The 22,877-nt window shown below is 38.2% G+C and overlaps 1 protein-coding gene across 1 annotated transcript; it reads right to left on the reverse strand.

The window, feature by feature from the left end:
- Window positions 1-321: 321 nt before the first annotated feature.
- On the reverse strand, window positions 322-21,723 carry LOC124363784 (isocitrate dehydrogenase [NAD] subunit gamma, mitochondrial-like). Its single transcript, XM_046819046.1, has 9 exons — window positions 21,439-21,723; window positions 15,729-15,906; window positions 14,575-14,693; window positions 6,359-6,498; window positions 6,071-6,190; window positions 2,859-2,998; window positions 2,018-2,034; window positions 1,697-1,879; window positions 322-576 (listed from the first exon to the last, which is right to left on the reverse strand). The coding sequence occupies exons 1-9, from the start codon at window positions 21,631-21,633 to the stop codon at window positions 382-384; spliced, it is 1,287 nt and encodes a 428-aa protein (XP_046675002.1). The 5' UTR covers window positions 21,634-21,723; the 3' UTR covers window positions 322-381.
- Window positions 21,724-22,877: the final 1,154 nt, after the last annotated feature.

Here is a 22,877-nt window from a genome sequence, read left to right on the forward strand (position 1 = left end):
ACGGTTTAACCTGCATTGTCCTACTGTACATCGACATCTGTCACCTTGCCAATGGCGCAGTGTAGCGGGTACAACGGTTATCCCAAGATAACCGGATCAAACAACGTCGAGCGTGGCTGCTGCTTGGATGGGTGACCGCTGAGCGATCCTGTCCTTGCAAGCAGCCCAATCATTGGTGGTGGTTCGGAAGTCACCTTTAAGCCGTTGGTCCCCAGGTTAAGTGTCAGAGAGGGCTTCTTAGCCCTAACTTCGCCTGGTAAAATAAGACATATTTACTTTACTTTGCACCTCGGTATCGTGTGTTAACTGTGTTATACGATAAAAGAAAATAACAGTTTATTTTGTGGAGTTTACTGTGTACACAGCTGATACATAGGGGTGTCAAGGCTTGTAGGGTGGGACGGAGGGTGGAGTCGGAGGTAACGGTGGAGGGTGAGTTTCGTCATCGCTGTAGCCGACGGGCATCGACTCCCGGATTCGACGTTCTATGTTGTGCACCATGGTGCTGGTGGAGGCCACCCCCAACATGTCTCGAGTGTGCACTAGGTCCTCGTTGATAGTTAAATCGATCGCCCTCTGTAGACACAGTTTATAGGTGTAGGTGGTTAAGTATTATTTCATCCTACTGGTATAAATTTATAATTTACTCAATTTATATTAAACCTCTAATCGTAATTCGTAGTTATAACAGTCGTTATGTCTGCGTTCAAAAGTTAAAACCGTTATATGTGTTCTTAAGGGCCATTCAAGAAAAATATTGGCTGGGATTAATGCTTAATATATCCGCATCTTAATTATCTGGTCTTAAATGCATTTTGGTGTATTAACACGTATAGAGTTTTATTAGGAAACGTTTCTATACTTCTCAAAATTTGCTCTGAAATATCTTGGCGTATGAACTCTCAACTTATTGGACCTTATTAGCCCATTGGCTTCGATAAATCACAAGCTCGGCGATCTTTACTTGTGTAAAGTTTTCTTTCTACTACTTTGTAACCAAATGAAGGAAATTCACTAATCTTTCTTTCAACAAGATATTATCCTTTTGGAGTTTACGCATCGCGTTGGTATGAATTGAAGGTCATTGCTAGCAATTTAACTTAACAGAATTCTGCAATCACTGAAAGAGTCAACAAAGTGAAAAGAATTTGTCAAAGCTACCACTAAGTATTAAGTTAAGGAGGTTAGACCGCCAATTGCAGATAACAAATCCTAGTCCGGTAAGCAAAGTTAACAAATACAGTATTACATTTAGTACTTTCCCGCCAGGAAGCAAGGACTATAGTTAATGTCTCCAAAATATTCCAAATCGCTACTTGAGCACGTCAGAGCTCTTAACCGTTAAAGAATACAGACGCTGGAGAAGTCAATTGGCTCTTAACTAACTTGTTACAGCATGTCTCATCTAATTGTTATTTTCCGAGTAATCATTGAAGTTCTCGGATTAAAATTTGGTGGAAGCTCAAAAAGAGCTTTAGATCCTTAAAAAAGCTGGAATTTCTTTAGTTCAAATGCTGTTGTCATACAAAATAATAATTTCACATGTTATAGTTGCAAGCAAATCCAGTTATTCCTTCCTGCCATTGTACAGTGTCAGAAGTAGCGGTTGCAATCATCAGTAAAATTTGGAGGGATTACCTTCATCTAAAACCGAATCTAGCTGCAAGGTTATATTGATAATGGTGTACCACGTCACCTCTATCCTGCGAGCAGCTTCGTGATGACCGAGGTAATGCAGCATCTTGACGGCACAGTCCAGTGTGGATACGGGGTTAGCTATGTCCTTGCCCATCTGCTTGAAACCCTTGTGTCTTACAGCCGGTTCGAATACCGCATACCTCGGCCCTAGGTTTCTGTCCGCAGAACATCCCTGCGCCATCTGCTCAGAGAAAAAGAGGAAATTATTCCAAATCCAAGATTGTACTACCTTCTACGATGTTGTTAACTAGCTTCTGCTATAATACTAAGCAATAGCTATGATACTCTGCAATACTAAGCAATAATACTAAGCAATCACCTGTCTGTGCAGAGGTACTGCAATAAACCCATTCATGCGGTTTTTATCTATACTGAAAAACAATGTTTTCCAAGGTAGCAGCTCACTTTACTCCTCTGCTATAATGTAAACATATACGTTCCTTTTGAAACAGCTGAATTACTGGAAGTTTGGATGTTTAGTCAAAGTTTAACTCTATTCAGACGTTGAGTGCTAATACACCTTTTCGACTTAAATATTTATGTTTATATTTATAGACACGCTAATAGACAGCTGTGATTGCATTGTTTGGATCTCCAATGAATCTTTTCGTAAAAAAATTCGATGGTAGTCACTATATTTAGTCTCGTACTTTTGTATTCTAATTTTGAAATTCAGTGTTTTTCCGATCATTTGCCATACATACTGTAGTTCAGTGATACAAGAGATCAGTAACACTACGTTTTGAGATATGCTATCTGATCTCTTCTTCAGGTGAATAATTAACCCAACACATATTTACAAACTAGGTTAAAACAATATATACCAGACACCAAATCAGGTTGTGTAGAAATAAATCCCAATTTCGTCTTTAGATTTCCCGCCATTTTGTATCTGCCGTGACGATCGCCATTGGCCCCGGTTTTCAGTGATTGGTCGGTCAGTGCAGACATGAACTGTGCATGGAGTCACGCACAACTGGTTCTGTTGTTGTTCTAGTATGATTGGTTTATTTTAACATAAATTGTAGTTATGTGTCAGGTTAATTATTCACCCGAGCAAGAGGTTAGATTGCAGATCTCGAGACGTAGTGTTACTGATTTCTTGTACCACTGAACTTTGGCAAATTTCCAAAAAACTAGGTGAGAAGTCCAGGACTCACGCATGAGTCCGAACATGAGGTACATGATGAGGCCGCCGTACAGGACTCCTGTTATCAACACATCACCGTTGAAGTTGAAGTCGGTCATGCGGAACGCGAAGCCTCTCATCGACTGCTTCGTGAAGGTGACATCCGGATACCTGCAGATACAACCACCATTAGTTACTGACTTCTAAATAGTAGTAAAACAAAGTCCAATGCATAGCGTAACTATAGTGGGAAGAGCTGATTCAATGTGATTTAATTTTAAAAAGTCGGTGGTGAAGAAGCTCAATGTGAATTTTTATAACTAAGAGGAAGGTGAACAGGAACTAAACTCAATATTCACAATGAATTAAGCCCTTCCCACCGATCCAATATGTGGAAATGATAGTCTTTCGATCTAGGAAATACGGATCTGGAAAGAGCAAATTTGTAGGTTTTATTTACACAATTTAACTAGATAAACTATAATTAACTAATATTTTAAATTAAAAAATAAACCCCTCGTTTGACAATCATCCTCAATTAAATCAGCAATAAATATGTCCAATCAGATATAAATGTGGTCAATCAGCTATTAATATGACCAATCAGCTATTAATATGTCCAATCAGCTATCAATATGACCAATCAGCTATTAATATGTCCAATCCGCTGTCAATATGCCCAATCACCTATCAATATGACCAATCAGCGATAGATATTTTCAATCCGCAACCAATATGTATAATCAGCTATCAGTACTCGTATGTTCCAATCAGCTATCAATATGACCAATCAGCTATTAATATGTCCAATCCGCTGTCAATATGCCCAATCACCTATCAATTATGACCAATCAGCGATAGATATTTTCAATCCGCAACCAATATGTATAATCAGCTATCAGTACTCGTATGTTCAATCAGCTATTAATATGACCAATCCGCTGTCAATATGCCCAATCACTATCAATATGACCAATCAGCGATAGATATTTTCAATCCGCAACCAATATGTATAATCAGCTATCAGTACTCGTATGTTCAATCAGCTATTAATATGACCAATCAGCTATTAATATGTCCAATCCGCTGTCAATATGCCCAATCACCTATCAATATGACCAATCAGCTATTAATATGTCCAATCCGCTGTCAATATGCCCAATCACCTATCAATATGACCAATCAGCGATAGATATTTTCAATCCGCAAACAATATGTATAATCAGCTATCAGTACTCGTATGTTCAATCAGCTATCAATATGACCAATCAGCTATTAATATGTCCAATCCGCTGTCAATATGCCCAATCACCTATCAATATGACCAATCAGCGATAGATACAATCCGCAACCAATATGTATAATCAGCTATCAGTACTCGTATGTTCAATCAGCTATCAATATGACCAATCAGCTATTAATATGTCCAATCCGCTGTCAATATGCCCAATCACCTATCAATATGACCAATCAGCGATAGATATTTTCAATCCGCAACCAATATGTATAATCAGCTATCAGTACTCGTATTTTCAATCAGCTATAAATATGTCCAATCCGCTGTCAATATGCCCAATCACCTATCAATATGACCAATCAGCGATAGATATTTTAAATCCGCAACCAATATGTCTAATCAGCAATCAGTAGGTTCAATCAGCTATCAATATGTATAATCAATCTATCAGTATGATCAATCAGCACTCAATATGACCAATCAGCTATTAGTATGTCCAATCCGCTATCAATATGCCCAATCAGCTATCAATATGACCAATCAATATGACCAATCAGCGATAGATATTTTCAATCCGCAACCAATATGTCTAATCAGCAATCAGTAGGTTCAATCAGCTATCAATATGTATAATCAGCTATCAGTATGATCAATCAGCACTCAATATGTCCAATCAGCTATCAGTATGTCCAACCAGCTATCAAAATGTTCAATCAGCAATTAATATGTTCAATCAGCTATCAATATGGCTCTTTATTAAAAAGCTGGCAGACTGATAAAGAACCCACAGTGATCGCCGATTGATCAATGATAGGATAAGGTTCAACTAATTCCAGTATAGTTCCACCTTCTTTAACTCACATGTCTAAGCTTATGTGTGTTACTAAGTTTCGGCTGATGAACCGAAAATGACAATTGACAATTGATTTAAGTTGCAGCGATTAGAAAACCCCAAACATCTGCAGTCCGTTGTATCTGCTTTCCTACAACGGGACATGTGAAACTTAAAATAAGTTGCATCATCTTATAAAAAGCGGCTGTTTAACCTAACGATAAGACTAAAATAAACGATAGTATAAAACGATTCACGGGCAGAGCGCTACAAGTATATGCCCAAAAGAAAGTTTAGAAAAACATATTACCCGAAAATATAAGATTTGTAGATTATTTAATGAATAAAACTCTTGAACAGCCAAACACATCAAATGAAAGCTCCTGAATAATAGAGTGTTCTTAGATCAAAACTGTATACAGATCCGGTGAAATTACAATATCCAATATTAAAAATACGTTTCTGTTGGAGTTGAGAAATTATGTCATTGTTCTGGTGTTTTATTACCGCTACTCAGTACACCAAGGCAGAATAATGAGATACATGAAACACGTTGTAAATTAAAGGAAACTTTTGTTGTTCTGCAAGTGTTGGTTCCTATTTTAACAACACCCTGAACCTTTATATATATATATATATATATATATATATATATATATATATATATATAAACTCTTAAAATTGTAAGAAATTGAACTCCCTTTCTTTCTTCAGTGATAAATAGGATGATCATTTTGGTCTCCCCCATTTAAATTCTGGATTTCACTGGAAGTATTTCTCAAACAATATTGGGTAGTAGTATTGAAGGAAGTGTGAGGCACTGCTGAATCGTAAATTTGCTCCTTGGAATTGGAAACTCCCTCTAGTTTATTTTATCATCTGGTATTGGTCTACCTCATCCTTCCCGATTACTCTTCAGATAATAACGTAAAGTTTTCATTTATTAGTTGGGATCGTTTCCATAGGTAAGATTAAACGAGTGTTGAATAATATTACCGACTGTCTTTACCTTCTCGACACAAACGTCTACTGCACGATAGTTCATAGGTCAAGGACAATTGACCTAACGAAGAATCGTGCTCATAAGTTGATACTCATATAGTTTTGTATTTCGTCAAGCAAGACTTTGTACTAGAACAGTAACACTTGTATGTATTATTGTTGTTTTCCTTACTTCTCCGCCACATCAGATATGGTATTAACAAAGAGGCCCTCGGACGAGTTCATGAAGCCCTTGTTGTAGACAACAGTGACCTTGCGGCGCTTGTGCTTTATGGCGTACTGGAAGGCGAACCTGTGGAACCACATCAATTATTAAGTTGCACCAGAAACATCAAAATCGAGGCTAACAATATACACTGTACGAACTATATTCCGATCAGAACTAAATTGAATTCTAATTACTACTATTGGAAGAGCTGGAAAAAATCTCAAGGATAATGGAATTGGTGCTCACACTTACTCTGCAAGGCGCCTGGTGTTGTATTCAGTCGTGATCTTGAGGTTCTCGATACCCTTGCCGTTGTGGTGCTCGAGCAATGCGAACTCACCCTCCACGTTCTGCCGCACAATGACCACGTCCACGTTGTGTTTGCACCTCATCTGAAACAATCTCTCGTACACACTGACATATCTTAGGAGAATGTCTCATTGTACAACAGTTTACTCGAGCAATGCGAACTCACCCTCCACGTTCTGCCGCACAATGACCACGTCCACGTTGTGTTTGCACCTCATCTGAAACAATCTCTCGTACACACTGACATATCTTAGGAGAATGTCTCATTGTACAACAGTTTACTCGAGCAATGCGAACTCACCCTCCACGTTCTGCCGCACAATGACCACGTCCACGTTGTGTTTGTATCTCATCTGAAACAATCTCTCGTACACACTGACATATCTTAGGAGAATGTCTCATTGTACAACAGTTTACTCGAGCAATGCGAACTCACCCTCCACGTTCTGCCGCACAATGACCACGTCCACGTTGTGTTTGAACGTCGCCTGAAACAAGCTCTCGTACACTCTGACATATCTTAGGAAAATGTCTCATTGTACTACAGTTCACTCGAGTATTGCGTCTTATTCTCCACGTTCTGCCGCACAATAACAACGTCCACGTTGTGTTTGAACCTCATCTATAACAAGCTCTAATCTCATCGACACTGACATATATTAGGAGAATGTCTCATTGTACAACAGTTTACTCGAGCAATGCGAACTCACCCTCCACGTTCTGCCGCACAATGACCACGTCCACGTTGTGTTTGACCCTCATCTAAAAAGATCTCTCGTACACACTGACATATCTTAGGAGAATGTCTCATTGTACAACAGTTTACTCGAGCAATGCGAACTCACCCTCCACGTTCTGCCGCACATTGACCACGTCCACGTTGTGTTTGAACCTCATCTGAAACAATCTCTCGTACACACTGACATATCTTAGGAGAATGTCTCATTGTACAACAGTTTACTCGAGCAATGCGAACTCACCCTCCACGTTCTGCCGCACAATGACCACGTCCACGTTGTGTTTGACCCTCATCTGAAAAGATCTCTCGTACACACTGACATATCTTAGGAGAATGTCTCATTGTACAACAGTTTACTCGAGCAATGCGAACTCACCCTCCACGTTCTGCCGCACAATGACCACGTCCACGTTGTGTTTGAACCTCATCTGAAACAATCTCTCGTACACACTGACATATCTTAGGAGAATGTCTCATTGTACAACAGTTCACTCGAGTATTGCGTCTTATTCTCTACGTTCTGCCGCACAATGACGACGTCCACGTTGTGTTTGTATCTCATCTGAAACAATCTCTCGTACACACTGACATATCTTAGGAGAATGTCTCATTGTACAACAGTTCACTCGAGTATTGCGTCTTATTCTCTACGTTCTGCCGCACAATGACCACGTCCACGTTGTGTTTGTATCTCATCTGAAACAATCTCTCGTACACACTGACATATCTTAGGAGAATGTCTCATTGTACAACAGTTTACTCGAGCAATGCGAACTCACCCTCCACGTTCTGCCGCACAATGACCACGTCCACGTTGTGTTTGTATCTCATCTGAAACAATCTCTCGTACACACTGACATATCTTAGGAGAATGTCTCATTGTACAACAGTTTACTCGAGTATTGCGTCTTATTCTCTACGTTCTGCCGCACAATGACCACGTCCACGTTGTGTTTGTACCCTCATCTGAAAAGATCTCTCGTACACACTGACATATCTTAGGAGAATGTCTCATTGTACAACAGTTTACTCGAGCAATGCGAACTCACCCTCCACGTTCTGCCGCACAATGACCACGTCCACGTTGTGTTTGTATCTCATCTGAAACAATCTCTCGTACACACTGACATATCTTAGGAGAATGTCTCATTGTACAACAGTTTACTCGAGTATTGCGTCTTATTCTCTACGTTCTGCCGCACAATGACCACGTCCACGTTGTGTTTGTATCTCATCTGAAACAATCTCTCGTACACACTGACATATCTTAGGAGAATGTCTCATTGTACAACAGTTCACTCGAGTATTGCGTCTTATTCTCTACGTTCTGCCGCACAATGACGACGTCCACGTTGTGTTTGTATCTCATCTGAAACAATCTCTCGTACACACTGACATATCTTAGGAGAATGTCTCATTGTACAACAGTTCACTCGAGTATTGCGTCTTATTCTCTACGTTCTGCCGCACAATGACGACGTCCACGTTGTGTTTGTATCTCATCTGAAACAATCTCTCGTACACTCTGACATATCTTAGGAGAATGTCTCATTGTACAACAGTTCACTCGAGTATTGCGTCTTATTCTCTACGTTCTGCCGCACAATGACGACGTCCACGTTGTGTTTGTATCTCGTCTGAAACAATCTCTCGTACACTCTGACATATCTTAGGAGAATGTCTCATTGTACAACAGTTCACTCGAGTATTGCGTCTTATTCTCTACGTTCTGCCGCACAATGACGACGTCCACGTTGTGTTTGTATCTCATCTGAAACAATCTCTCGTACACACTGACATATCTTAGGAGAATGTCTCATTGTACAACAGTTCACTCGAGTATTGCGTCTTATTCTCTACGTTCTGCCGCACAATGACGACGTCCACGTTGTGTTTGTATCTCATCTGAAACAATCTCTCGTACACTCTGACATATCTTAGGAGAATGTCTCATTGTACAACAGTTCACTCGAGTATTGCGTCTTATTCTCTACGTTCTGCCGCACAATGACGACGTCCACGTTGTGTTTGTATCTCGTCTGAAACAATCTCTCGTACACTCTGACATATCTTAGGAGAATGTCTCATTGTACAACAGTTCACTCGAGTATTGCGTCTTATTCTCTACGTTCTGCCGCACAATGACGACGTCCACGTTGTGTTTGTATCTCATCTGAAACAATCTCTCGTACACTCTGACATATCTTAGGAGAATGTCTCATTGTACAACAGTTCACTCGAGTATTGCGTCTTATTCTCTACGTTCTGCCGCACAATGACGACGTCCACGTTGTGTTTGTATCTCATCTGAAACAATCTCTCGTACACACTGACATATCTTAGGAGAATGTCTCATTGTACAACAGTTCACTCGAGTATTGCGTCTTATTCTCTACGTTCTGCCGCACAATGACGACGTCCACGTTGTGTTTGTATCTCATCTGAAACAATCTCTCGTACACACTGACATATCTTAGGAGAATGTCTCATTGTACAACAGTTCACTCGAGTATTGCGTCTTATTCTCTACGTTCTGCCGCACAATGACGACGTCCACGTTGTGTTTGTATCTCATCTGAAACAATCTCTCGTACACTCTGACATATCTTAGGAGAATGTCTCATTGTACAACAGTTTCACTCGAGTATTGCGTCTTATTCTCTACGTTCTGCCGCACAATGACGACGTCCACGTTGTGTTTGTATCTCATCTGAAACAATCTCTCGTACACTCTGACATATCTTAGGAGAATGTCTCATTGTACAACAGTTCACTCGAGTATTGCGTCTTATTCTCTACGTTCTGCCGCACAATGACGACGTCCACGTTGTGTTTGTATCTCATCTGAAACAATCTCTCGTACACTCTGACATATCTTAGGAGAATGTCTCATTGTACAACAGTTCACTCGAGTATTGCGTCTTATTCTCTACGTTCTGCCGCACAATGACGACGTCCACGTTGTGTTTGTATCTCATCTGAAACAATCTCTCGTACACACTGACATATCTTAGGAGAATGTCTCATTGTACAACAGTTCACTCGAGTATTGCGTCTTATTCTCTACGTTCTGCCGCACAATGACCACGTCCACGTTGTGTTTGTATCTCATCTGAAAAAGATCTCTCGTACACACTGACTGACATATCTTAGGAGAATGTCTCATTGTACAACAGTTTACTCGAGCAATGCGAACTCACCCTCCACGTTCTGCCGCACAATGACCACGTCCACGTTGTGTTTGAACCTCATCTGAAACAATCTCTCGTACACACTGACATATCTTAGGAGAATGTCTCATTGTACAACAGTTCACTCGAGTATTGCGTCTTATTCTCTACGTTCTGCCGCACAATGACGACGTCCACGTTGTGTTTGTATCTCATCTGAAACAATCTCTCGTACACTCTGACATATCTTAGGAGAATGTCTCATTGTACAACAGTTCACTCGAGTATTGCGTCTTATTCTCTACGTTCTGCCGCACAATGACGACGTCCACGTTGTGTTTGTATCTCGTCTGAAACAATCTCTCGTACACTCTGACATATCTTAGGAGAATGTCTCATTGTACAACAGTTCACTCGAGTATTGCGTCTTATTCTCTACGTTCTGCCGCACAATGACGACGTCCACGTTGTGTTTGTATCTCATCTGAAACAATCTCTCGTACACACTGACATATCTTAGGAGAATGTCTCATTGTACAACAGTTCACTCGAGTATTGCGTCTTATTCTCTACGTTCTGCCGCACAATGACGACGTCCACGTTGTGTTTGTATCTCATCTGAAACAATCTCTCGTACACTCTGACATATCTTAGGAGAATGTCTCATTGTACAACAGTTCACTCGAGTATTGCGTCTTATTCTCTACGTTCTGCCGCACAATGACGACGTCCACGTTGTGTTTGTATCTCGTCTGAAACAATCTCTCGTACACTCTGACATATCTTAGGAGAATGTCTCATTGTACAACAGTTCACTCGAGTATTGCGTCTTATTCTCTACGTTCTGCCGCACAATGACGACGTCCACGTTGTGTTTGTATCTCATCTGAAACAATCTCTCGTACACTCTGACATATCTTAGGAGAATGTCTCATTGTACAACAGTTCACTCGAGTATTGCGTCTTATTCTCTACGTTCTGCCGCACAATGACGACGTCCACGTTGTGTTTGTATCTCATCTGAAAAAGATCTCTCGTACACACTGACATATCTTAGGAGAATGTCTCATTGTACAACAGTTTACTCGAGCAATGCGAACTCACCCTCCACGTTCTGCCGCACAATGACGACGTCCACGTTGTGTTTGTATCTCATCTGAAACAATCTCTCGTACACACTGACATATCTTAGGAGAATGTCTCATTGTACAACAGTTTACTCGAGCAATGCGAACTCACCCTCCACGTTCTGCCGCACAATGACCACGTCCACGTTGTGTTTCGACCCTCATCTAAAAAGATCTCTCGTACACACTGACATATCTTAGGAGAATGTCTCATTGTACAACAGTTTACTCGAGCAATGCGAACTCACCCTCCACGTTCTGCCGCACAATGACCGACGTCCACGTTGTGTTTGTATCTCATCTGAAACAACCTCTCGTACACACTGACATATCTTAGGAGAATGTCTCATTGTACAACAGTTCACTCGAGTATTGCGTCTTATTCTCTACGTTCTGCCGCACAATGACGACGTCCACGTTGTGTTTGTATCTCATCTGAAACAATCTCTCGTACACTCTGACATATCTTAGGAGAATGTCTCATTGTACAACAGTTCACTCGAGTATTGCGTCTTATTCTCTACGTTCTGCCGCACAATGACGACGTCCACGTTGTGTTTGTATCTCATCTGAAAAGATCTCTCGTACACACTGACATATCTTAGGAGAATGTCTCATTGTACAACAGTTCACTCGAGTATTGCGTCTAATTCTCCTACGTTCTGCCGCACAATGACCACGTCCACGTTGTGTTTGTATCTCATCTGAAACAATCTCTCGTACACACTGACATATCTTAGGAGAATGTCTCATTGTACAACAGTTCACTCGAGTATTGCGTCTTATTCTCTACGTTCTGCCGCACAATGACCACGTCCACGTTGTGTTTGTATCTCATCTGAAACAATCTCTCGTACACACTGACATATCTTAGGAGAATGTCTCATTGTACAACAGTTTACTCGAGCAATGCGAACTCACCCTCCACGTTCTGCCGCACAATGACGACGTCCACGTTGTGTTTGTATCTCATCTGAAACAATCTCTCGTACACACTGACATATCTTAGGAGAATGTCTCATTGTACAACAGTTCACTCGAGTATTGCGTCTTATTCTCTACGTTCTGCCGCACAATGACGACGTCCACGTTGTGTTTGTATCTCATCTGAAACAATCTCTCGTACACTCTGACATATCTTAGGAGAATGTCTCATTGTACAACAGTTCACTCGAGTATTGCGTCTTATTCTCTACGTTCTGCCGCACAATGACGACGTCCACGTTGTGTTTGTATCTCGTCTGAAACAATCTCTCGTACACTCTGACATATCTTAGGAGAATGTCTCATTGTACAACAGTTCACTCGAGTATTGCGTCTTATTCTCTACGTTCTGCCGCACAATGACGACGTCCACGTTGTGTTTGTATCTCATCTGAAACAATCTCTCGTACACACTGACATATCTTAGGAGAATGTCTCATTGTACAACAGTTCACTCGAGTATTGCGTCTTATTCTCTACGTTCTGCCGCACAATGACGACGTCCACGTTGTGTTTGTATCTCGTCTGAAACAATCTCTCGTACACACTGACATATCTTAGGAGAATGTCTCATTGTACAACAGTTCACTCGAGTATTGCGTCTTATTCTCTACGTTCTGCCGCACAATGACGACGTCCACGTTGTGTTTGTATCTCGTCTGAAACAATCTCTCGTACACTCTGACATATCTTAGGAGAATGTCTCATTGTACAACAGTTCACTCGAGTATTGCGTCTTATTCTCTACGTTCTGCCGCACAATGACGACGTCCACGTTGTGTTTGTATCTCATCTGAAACAATCTCTCGTACACACTGACATATCTTAGGAGAATGTCTCATTGTACAACAGTTCACTCGAGTATTGCGTCTTATTCTCTACGTTCTGCCGCACAATGACGACGTCCACGTTGTGTTTGTATCTCATCTGAAACAATCTCTCGTACACACTGACATATCTTAGGAGAATGTCTCATTGTACAACAGTTCACTCGAGTATTGCGTCTTATTCTCTACGTTCTGCCGCACAATGACGACGTCCACGTTGTGTTTGTATCTCATCTGAAACAAGCTCTCGTACACACTGACATATCTTAGGAGAATGTCTCATTATACAATTTTCACTCGAGGGCGGGATAACTTATCAAACTTAAAACAATGTTCTAATCGTTTAATGTTGCATTGCAAAAGATTAAGTTAATACCTTCTCATGTGTGCCAGATAACTTATCAAACTTTAATAAAGGTTTTTATCGAATATTGTTGCATTTCAAAATATTAAGTTAATACCTTCTCCGGGAGTGCGGGATAACTTATCAAACCTAAAGATGTTCTAATCGATTAATGTTGCATTGCAAAAAGATTAAGTTAATACCTTCTCACGTGTGCCAGATAACTTATCAAACTTTAATAAAGGTTTTTATCGAATATTGTTGCATTTCAAAATATTAAGTTAATACCTTCTCCGGGAGTGCGGGATAACTTATCAAACCTAAAGATGTTCTAATCGATTAATGTTGCATTGCAAAAAGATTAAGTTAATACCTTCTCACGTGTGCCAGATAACTTATCAAACTTTAATAAAGGTTTTTATCGAATATTGTTGCATTTCAAAATATTAAGTTAATACCTTCTCCGGAAGTGCGGGATAACTTATCAAACCTAAAGATGTTCTAATCGATTAATGTTGCATTGAAAAAAGATTAAGTTAATACCTTCTCACGTGTGCCAGATAACTTATCAAACTTTAATAAAGGTTTTTATCGAATATTGTTGCATTTCAAAATATTAAGTTAATACCTTCTCCGGAAGTAGCGGGATAACTTATCAAACCTAAAGATGTTCTAATCGATTAATGTTGCATTGAAAAAAGATTAAGTTAATACCTTCTCACGTGTGCCAGATAACTTATCAAACTTTAATAAAGGTTTTTATCGAATATTGTTGCATTTCAAAATATTAAGTTAATACCTTCTCCGGGAGTGCGGGATAACTTATCAAACCTAAAGATGTTATAATCGATTAATGTTGCATTGAAAAAAGATTAAGTTAATACCTTCTCACGTGTGCCAGATAACGTATCAAACTTTAATAAAGGTTTTTATCGAATATTGTTGCATTTCAAAATATTAAGTTAATACCTTCTCCACGAGTGCCGGATAACTCTTGATCTCAATGAGCTGGACGAATAAGTCAAGAGACCGACGGAGCTGCATGTTTCTGGAGATTTCCAGGGGTTCCAGTCGCTTCTCTAAATTACCTGTCAACAAATATCATTAGTTTGTGAAATCGCTTGAACTAGTATATGAGAAGTCAATAAAAGAGAAAGTTTCAAAATAAATACAACATTTTTTATACAATTTTTATAAATCTGTATAATATTATTGAAATAAATTTAAATATAATATATATATATTATAAATAAATACTTTAATTATTCTTATACTGATCCTTTTAATAATAGAAAATTTATAACATGCTTATATAATATCGTACTTTATAACAATGGTATTTATAGAACCATATTGTATTATTTATGGTGTTAATACTGTACTAAACTAATTAGTTTTCTATTTTAGAAACTATTTTCTCGTGCATACACATTAACTTTTAAAGTCTCATGCCTATCTTTCTATTCGCGCTCTCCAGGTTTCATTGTGTATATTTAGCAGTTCTATTTAAATAATCACAATGAATTCACTTCTATAAATCCACCAATACATTTTTTGTCACATCATAGTTTACCTGTAAATTCAACCAAACAAAAGTGGAAGACAATATCGTAGGGTTCGGATCAAATATACATTCTATAGTTATTAGGCTTAATATTAACTGTATTTGTAATAATTTCAAATAGAGCAATTAAAAATTATGCTGACGAATATTGTGGAACTAATAATACAACAAGTAAAGATATTACGGACTATTCTAAGATACGCCAAACTGCGCAGGGTTCTTTTTTATGTTGCCAACTCAATAATGTATTTGTTTAATTCCAAATAGAGCATTTACAAATTATGCTGACTTGGTCTTGTGAAACTACCAATAGAATAAGTATAAGGTTTATGGACTATTCTAAGATACGCCAAACTGCGCAGGGTTCTTTTCTATGTTGCCAACTCAATAATGTATTTGTTTAATTCCAAATAGAGCATTTACAAATTATGCTGACGGGTCTTGTGAAACTACCAATAGAATAAGTATAAGGTTTATGGACTATTCTAAGATACGCCAAACTGCGCAGGGTTCTTTTCTATGTTGCCAACTCAATACTCGAGGAACAACATTATTATACCTTTGATAGCCACTCCATTGCGTTCGACAGAATATATGATGTTATCCATGTCTTCGTAACCGTTGTTACTATTACAGCTCATGTTCTCAAAGTCGACCGGAGCGTTGGCGGCCAGTAAGATCCTCTTGACGTGCCTCATCAGTTCAGGCCCAACTCCCACCCCACTTGCCACCGTGACCTGCAACACAAGAGGCATAGTTTTGAGCCTACAGCTGCATCAGTAATACTGTTAATATTGTATTCATTGCTGCGGAGGGGCTTTACAAAATTCAATAGGAAAACTTAAAGCAACAAAAAACAATTTTTTGCGTATAATTGTATATAAGAACAAGAGAGAATAATCTTTTCCTCTTTATCAAAGGCTGAATATTTTACCACTCCAACATTTATTTATTTATAAAGTAGGTATTACAATTTTTTCAAATGAACAGAACATTTATATAAGCATGTGTACATGACGCGGAACATAAAAAACGAAGGAGTTATAAGACCAAAAGTTAAAAATTATTTTTAATCGTTTGTTTTTTAGGCCCAAAGTTTTTTAATATGTTATCAATTGTTATAAAAAAGTGTAAATCTAATAAAACATTTAAAGCTTACCTGAAGAAAATGGCTGATGACCTCTGAGGAAACCAAACAATTAACAGATATAATTGAATAAAATATTTCTTAATGTATATATGTGAGTGCCGAAAAAGTTGTACATAGAGTATAGGGAAATTTAAGTTTCATGGGTTACAATAAAATAAATAAACTACGAAACTAGCAGTATTTGATAAGAAGTGTGTATAATCATTCGAGTAATTATGTTTTGGTTGCTTAATTTTATGTTAATAAGTAAGGTTTAAGATTGTCCACATTAGTTTGTAAGCTAATAAAGTGATAACACTACAGAGGCCGAATGCCAATTCTCAGTGTCATAAAAGTAGTGACTGATAATAGTGTATTTTGTTTGACCGCAGGCCATCAAAACTGTGTCGGATGGTCGAGTATATTCGTACCATTTCATACGATGCATGAAGTGTAATATTTTAGAAGGAATACACATATTTTCATTTCATTTCATACTCTATTAATTATAGCTTTTATTCTGTTTCGTGGATTATTTATTTGTTTGTGGATTACTAAAGGGACATCTAAAAGCTCTATTACTAAAGTGTTACGTTTATAGTCGATGGATTTATATTACGTTTGGCCTGGTGTTCTATACGTGATGCTTGATTAGAACCATCTACTTGTGCCCATATCTATTTAAGCGGCCTACACTCGTTATTCGGTTGATTTTATCGAACGGTTCGATATTTTCATCCGAAGTAATAATTCAATATAACAATTTATTTAACTTTGCGCGTGATTTCTACTTATTAGACTATTTTATAGCAGTTTTACTGTAAACAATAAACAGCAAGAAGTAACTAGTATTTTTGAGGCTTTGAAAATGGCGATGAATATGAGAAAAATGTGTGAGATATTTCTCACAAGTGAAGAGCTTTGTATAAGTGGCTTCAACTTGTGGGTTGAATTACATTTCACAAAAGCGGTTACTCATTGATATCAAGCTGGGCAAGTTATAAATATTGTAAGGTTTCTTTGATATCTAAGTCTAGGCCATAGTTGGTTCTGTTGTTTTGTAATGTTAGTTTTAAATTTATGTTTTAAAATTGTAATGAACCAGATTCTTCCTGTTACGGCAATTTATTATAACTCCTATTTTGTACGATTTTTACATATCGGAAGTTGGATATCGAATTGTTCAATAAAAACAACCGAATGAGTGTAAGACGCTTATTAAAGTCTCCCCTCTATTTATTATATTCTCTCATTACAGGACTTCTATAGAATGTATATTGAATAGAACTGTCGTAGTCTACCGTAAAATTCTTAAAATTAGTCAGAGAATACATGGAATGATGATTAACGATCGAAGTCGTTAACCTTCGTTTTAAAACTTAAAAAAAGTCACTCACCACTATCTTCAGGCACCGTGGACAAATGTGCTGTAGATATTGCCTCTCACTTAAGGAAGGCAATATTGTACGGATACACAATTTAATGACATTAGTATCTACAAAGTCACCAAAGATTGATATAACTGATGGGAAGTCATTGTCGTTGTTTTAGTTTAACATTTTTATTTATATGTTTTTAATTTATAATGTTTATTTGTTACATTGCTTTAGTTATATTAATTTATTGTTAATTCTTCATAGGATTTTTCTTGTTATAGGCCTTTTATACTTTATAGTTTATAGTTTACTTCTATAGTTACTTTATAGAGTTAATGAAATTGTTATTAGGTACTTTGGGATTATACCGACCACACCCAGACATGAATCGTTATTTCACATTTCGTTTCTACTGATTACTAGATTAGCGTAGAACAATATTTCGTCAATATAAAACAGGAATTGTCTTATCGCAAACCCCTCCCCATCCTCAGACAGAGGTCAAAGTCGAGCGTCTAGTAGATAACGTGATTGCAGAGTTTCGCCGCCCGTTCAGCTGGTGCATCGCTTTGTTGTACTTCCGTGTTTTACCTCTACATTTCTCCAAACACAAAAATTCAACAAAAACAAACATTTACCAAACTAAACTCTTTATTAAAAAAACACTAAAAACTTGTTTTTATTCTTGATCACATTCCGCCACCCAAAATGCGAGTGCCTCCACGCATTCGAAAGAAAAACATCCCTCGAGATAGTACCTATCAGTAAAATATCAAATTCTAGAGGGGCTAATCAGAAATATAAATTGAATTGTAATGGAAAGGCAATTATGTACCGTGCAAATCACGTGATGCCGCGCGGCCTGCCGTAATCAGGATTCTCGAGAAAGATAAGATAACAACGACAACAATACCGATCACAATACCTGGAAATGCTTGTAAGTTTGTAATTTTGTAATTGAAGAGTTGTTTTTTTCGTTCTATCATGTTTGTTTCTATAAATTTCTATTTTTGTGTTCTTCATACTAGTGTGGTCGGTATAATCCCAAAGTACCTGTTATTATTATTTAATTGTTATTGTTATTTTTATTGTTAATGATTTATATTTAATATTATTGTTATAGGCCTTATTTGCTTCAAAATTTATAAAATGATAAACTTGTTATTATTATATCAATGTTATTGTTACTTTTACTTTTATTGGTATTTTTCATAGTTAATTTACCTCTATAAATGTTCCTAGTTCATAGTTCTAAATTGTTATTACTTGGCATGGCAAACATATAATTTTTTATTTATTGTTGTTAAATGTCGCTTTCTGCTCACAATTTTGGTATATAATGATTAACCCTTTGAGTGCCACGGTACTTTCCGAAGGCATATGCATAAAGTGCCACGATGTTTTTCGCATATTTGTAAGCTTTTGGGAAAAAAGCTGTTGTAAAATAACTACCAAACAGATTTCCATCATTTTGTTGTTGTTTTTTTTTCTTATTAAATGCAGAATATGATACATATCGTTACAAATAAAATTTGATTTAAAAAAATAAAAAATTTCAGTATTTATAAAAAAAGTTTTTTACTTTTGTATAAAAAGTTAAGTTTCGACCTAATTTGTGTGTATACGGTATTTTTAAGATTTTTTTTTCTTTATACCATGATAAAGGCCATATGATTATAAATAAAACCCATGTGTAATATCTTATTATAGAATTTTAAAAACATGGCATTATATGTATTAACAAAATGCTGCCCGGTACCGACATTTTATAAACTGTACTTCATTTGTCAGAGTTTAGAAATTACTTAGTAATGATGTAGTTTTCCCAATAAATCTAATAAAACATTAATACAACACAAATAATTATGATTAGTAAATTTAGAAACTAATACTTGCTAACATATTTACATAAAAGTTTACATTTACTAAATAATAACCCTAATAATATTTACACTGAAAATTCACGTTTTTCGCTTGAACACAACTCAAATCATACATTACTTTTGTAAAGAAATACAGTAAAATACTATATAAGTTACTATTTTTATTTTGTATTAACTCAAATGCTTGGTTATCGGCACATAAACAACAAGAAAGGCCGTTACGCAACACGGTACTCGTCCGCTACGTCGCGTGACTGTAAGACAGAATCATCGTACAGGTACTTATCACAGCCCACTATTTTTGGACGAGTTTTCCTTATCAGAGATCAAAATAAACTTCATTATACGTTCCTTCTTCCATAATGAATAGAAAAATACTCGATGAGTCATACTTCTTATCTCCAAATCGTCTCCAAATAGACACACGAATGACCTGACATTTCCGAATAATGAAACGTTGTTCTTATAGTTTTTGATTTAATTGATTGTCGTAATAACTTGTACATTCCAAAATAGGTTAAATAAAGTCAGTTGTTTTTAACAATGTAATTTATTTTGTCCCCGATAAGGAAAACTCGTCCAAAAATAGTGGCTTCTTGATAAGTACCCAAACAACATAAGTTTCACAGATAAAATAGTAGAGAAACAACATAAAACTCGTATTTATTGATAGTTTGGAACCTATTGAATACAGCCGTCTGATTATTTGGCCCAAATAATCTTGTACTATATAAAATACTATCGAAAAATACGAAACGTCAAAATTGGCGACGCTGGCACTTTATGCACTTTTCGTAGCGTCAAAATTAGCGACGCTGTGGCACTCAAAGGGTTAAACTGAAAATAGTGTAATTTTTGAAATTTAATTTTCTCTTTTTTAAACTGTGATGAAAAATTAATGGTGGTGGAAGATAGAAATGGACGACTGCAAAATGTCTCAAAACTTGTAAACATGTTACTGTCAACTACTTCTCCCGCACGCGCCCTGTGAAGCGATGTTACTGTCAACTACTTCTCCCGCACGCGCCCTGTGAAGCGATGTTACTGTCAACTACTTCTCCCGCACGCGCCCTGTGAAGCGATGTTACTGTCAACTACTTCTCCCGCACGCGCCCTGTGAAGCGATGTTACTGTCAACTACTTCTCCCGCACGCGCCCTGTGAAGCGATGTTACTGTCAACTACTTCTCCCGCACGCGCCCTGTGAAGCGATGTTACTGTCAACTACTTCTCCCGCACGCGCCCTGTGAAGCGATGTTACTGTCAACTACTTCTCCCGCACGCGCCCTGTGAAGCGATGTTACTGTCAACTACTTCTCCCGCACGCGCCCTGTGAAGCGATGTTACTGTCAACTACTTCTCCCGCACGCGCCCTGTGAAGCGATGTTACTGTCAACTACTTCTCCCGCACGCGCCCTGTGAAGCGATGTTACTGTCAACTACTTCTCCCGCACGCGCCCTGTGAAGCGATGTTACTGTCAACTACTTCTCCCGCACGCGCCCTGTGAAGCGATGTTACTGTCAACTACTTCTCCCGCACGCGCCCTGTGAAGCGATGTTACTGTCAACTACTTCTCCCGCACGCGCCCTGTGAAGCGATGTTACTGTCAACTACTTCTCCCGCACGCGCCATGTGAAGCGATGTTACTGTCAACTACTTCTCCCGCACGCGCCCTGTGAAGCGCATTGGGATCTGTGAGATTTATGTACTGACATTTTGGCTTGAATAAAGATTTGTGAACTTAAACTTGAGGGTTATAGAGATGACATCACAAGTCTTTCACCGCTTCTAGGACGTTCGTACTACAAAAGTTGTCCACTTGGTAAAATGTAACCGTGGATACCGAAGATGTCAAATACAAATCTCTCCCTAATCTCTCACCTGACTCTTCCTGCCGATCAGACATCGTGGGCGAGGACCCCAAACGGAGTTCTCGTAGTAAGGGTCGTAGAAAGGGTTCTTGGGTCGCTCCCTGCACTCGACATGCCCTGCTGTGTCTGTGAACCGGAAACGCCGTGGTACGACCCCAGGGCACAGCGCTCTCCGGAGTCTTGCGACCTTTGGCAGCAAATACATAGTAATTTGAAGCTCAGTATCAATCTTAATATTTCTGTTTATTATTTACAGCGTGTTTTGAAACACTACCAGTTTGGAAACAATGTCTTATTTATTGAATCATATGGTGACTGTGTAACACAAAATAAATAAGAAGTACGCCATAGAGAAATTAATAAGACAAAGTTTTCTTTCACTTTGTATCATGGTCTTCGCAGATAAAAACATGGATGCCTCACTTAAACATTGTTCACGAAATCTACTCAACGAAATTTCTTGGAATACACCTAAATCGGGGGTTGACATGGGATTTCCATGTAGACAGTGTTTGCTCAAAGTTATCCACAGGAATCTATATATTGAAACAACTATCCAAATATTGCCCAGCCCGGGTGCTGATGACGCATATTATGGAGTAATCTACCCACACCTCTCCTACGGATTGGTTTTGTGGGGAGGTTGCACAAACACAAACTTTTCCAGATTGTTTTCACAAAAAAAGCAGTGAGAATAATTGCAAAAATTTGTAGGTGTCGACTCTTCCCTGCCTCTATATTTTGGAAGTGTGTCTGTTTTTTAAGTACAAATGCGAACATTTAAGAGGTAGTATTGTTCACTCAGAGGCAGGGACAACTACCGCACTGCGAGACACAGGGCAGTAGGTCATGCACGCTTGCCTTCACAGGCAGGCGCTTAATTTGTCAACAGCTGCCAAATTCCATTAAAAGTGCAAATATGCCAAAGGCATTTAAAGCTCGTCTGAAATCAGCCTTGATTCAAGCAGCATTTTATAATACAGACGAGTTTTTAACACACGATTAAGAGACCGCTGAATTGGCTGACTGACACTGCGGCTAGAATGGACAAATTCGAATTAACTGGAAAACTATTGTATGTATGAATCAGTCCAATTGTCGAGAATGAATGATACATTTTAGCCTACATATAAAACTGACAATTGCAATACAATTTTTTAAATTGTTTACGCAATAAAATATTTATTTATTCACAGTGCACCATCCGACGGCCAGACCTAGGACTATCATTGGAGTAATGTAACACATCACTAGCGATTTCTGTTCACCGACCTAGTTGCCTAACCTAAATGAGACTTCTGTTTTGTTGTCCTTGCACAAGTACTTTGGACCAACTGAATTTTTTAATCTCAAACTCATAACTGACTTACGTCAGTGATAGTTTGGTCTGTATTCTATTCACTCTGATCTCGGGTTTAGGAAATTTGATCATAAAAGTTTCCTTGATCT

This window comes from Homalodisca vitripennis, chromosome 5, assembly GCF_021130785.1.
Source record: "Homalodisca vitripennis isolate AUS2020 chromosome 5, UT_GWSS_2.1, whole genome shotgun sequence".
In the NCBI taxonomy this organism is placed as follows: Eukaryota; Metazoa; Arthropoda; class Insecta; order Hemiptera; family Cicadellidae; genus Homalodisca; species Homalodisca vitripennis.

What these genes read in the sequence shown, in the direction of transcription:
- LOC124363784 (XM_046819046.1), bottom strand. Translation starts at nt 21,633, where the DNA reads ATGTATTTGCTGCCAAAGGTCGCAAGACTCCGGAGAGCGCTGTGCCCT. An exon ending in CAATGGAGTGGCTATCAAAG is followed by an intron (nt 14,694 to 15,728) that starts GTATAATAATGT and finishes ATTTGTTGACAG; the next exon opens with GTAATTTAGAGAAGCGACTG. An exon ending in AAGCTGCTCGCAGGATAGAG is followed by an intron (nt 577 to 1,696) that starts GTGACGTGGTAC and finishes CTGTGTCTACAG; the next exon opens with AGGGCGATCGATTTAACTAT.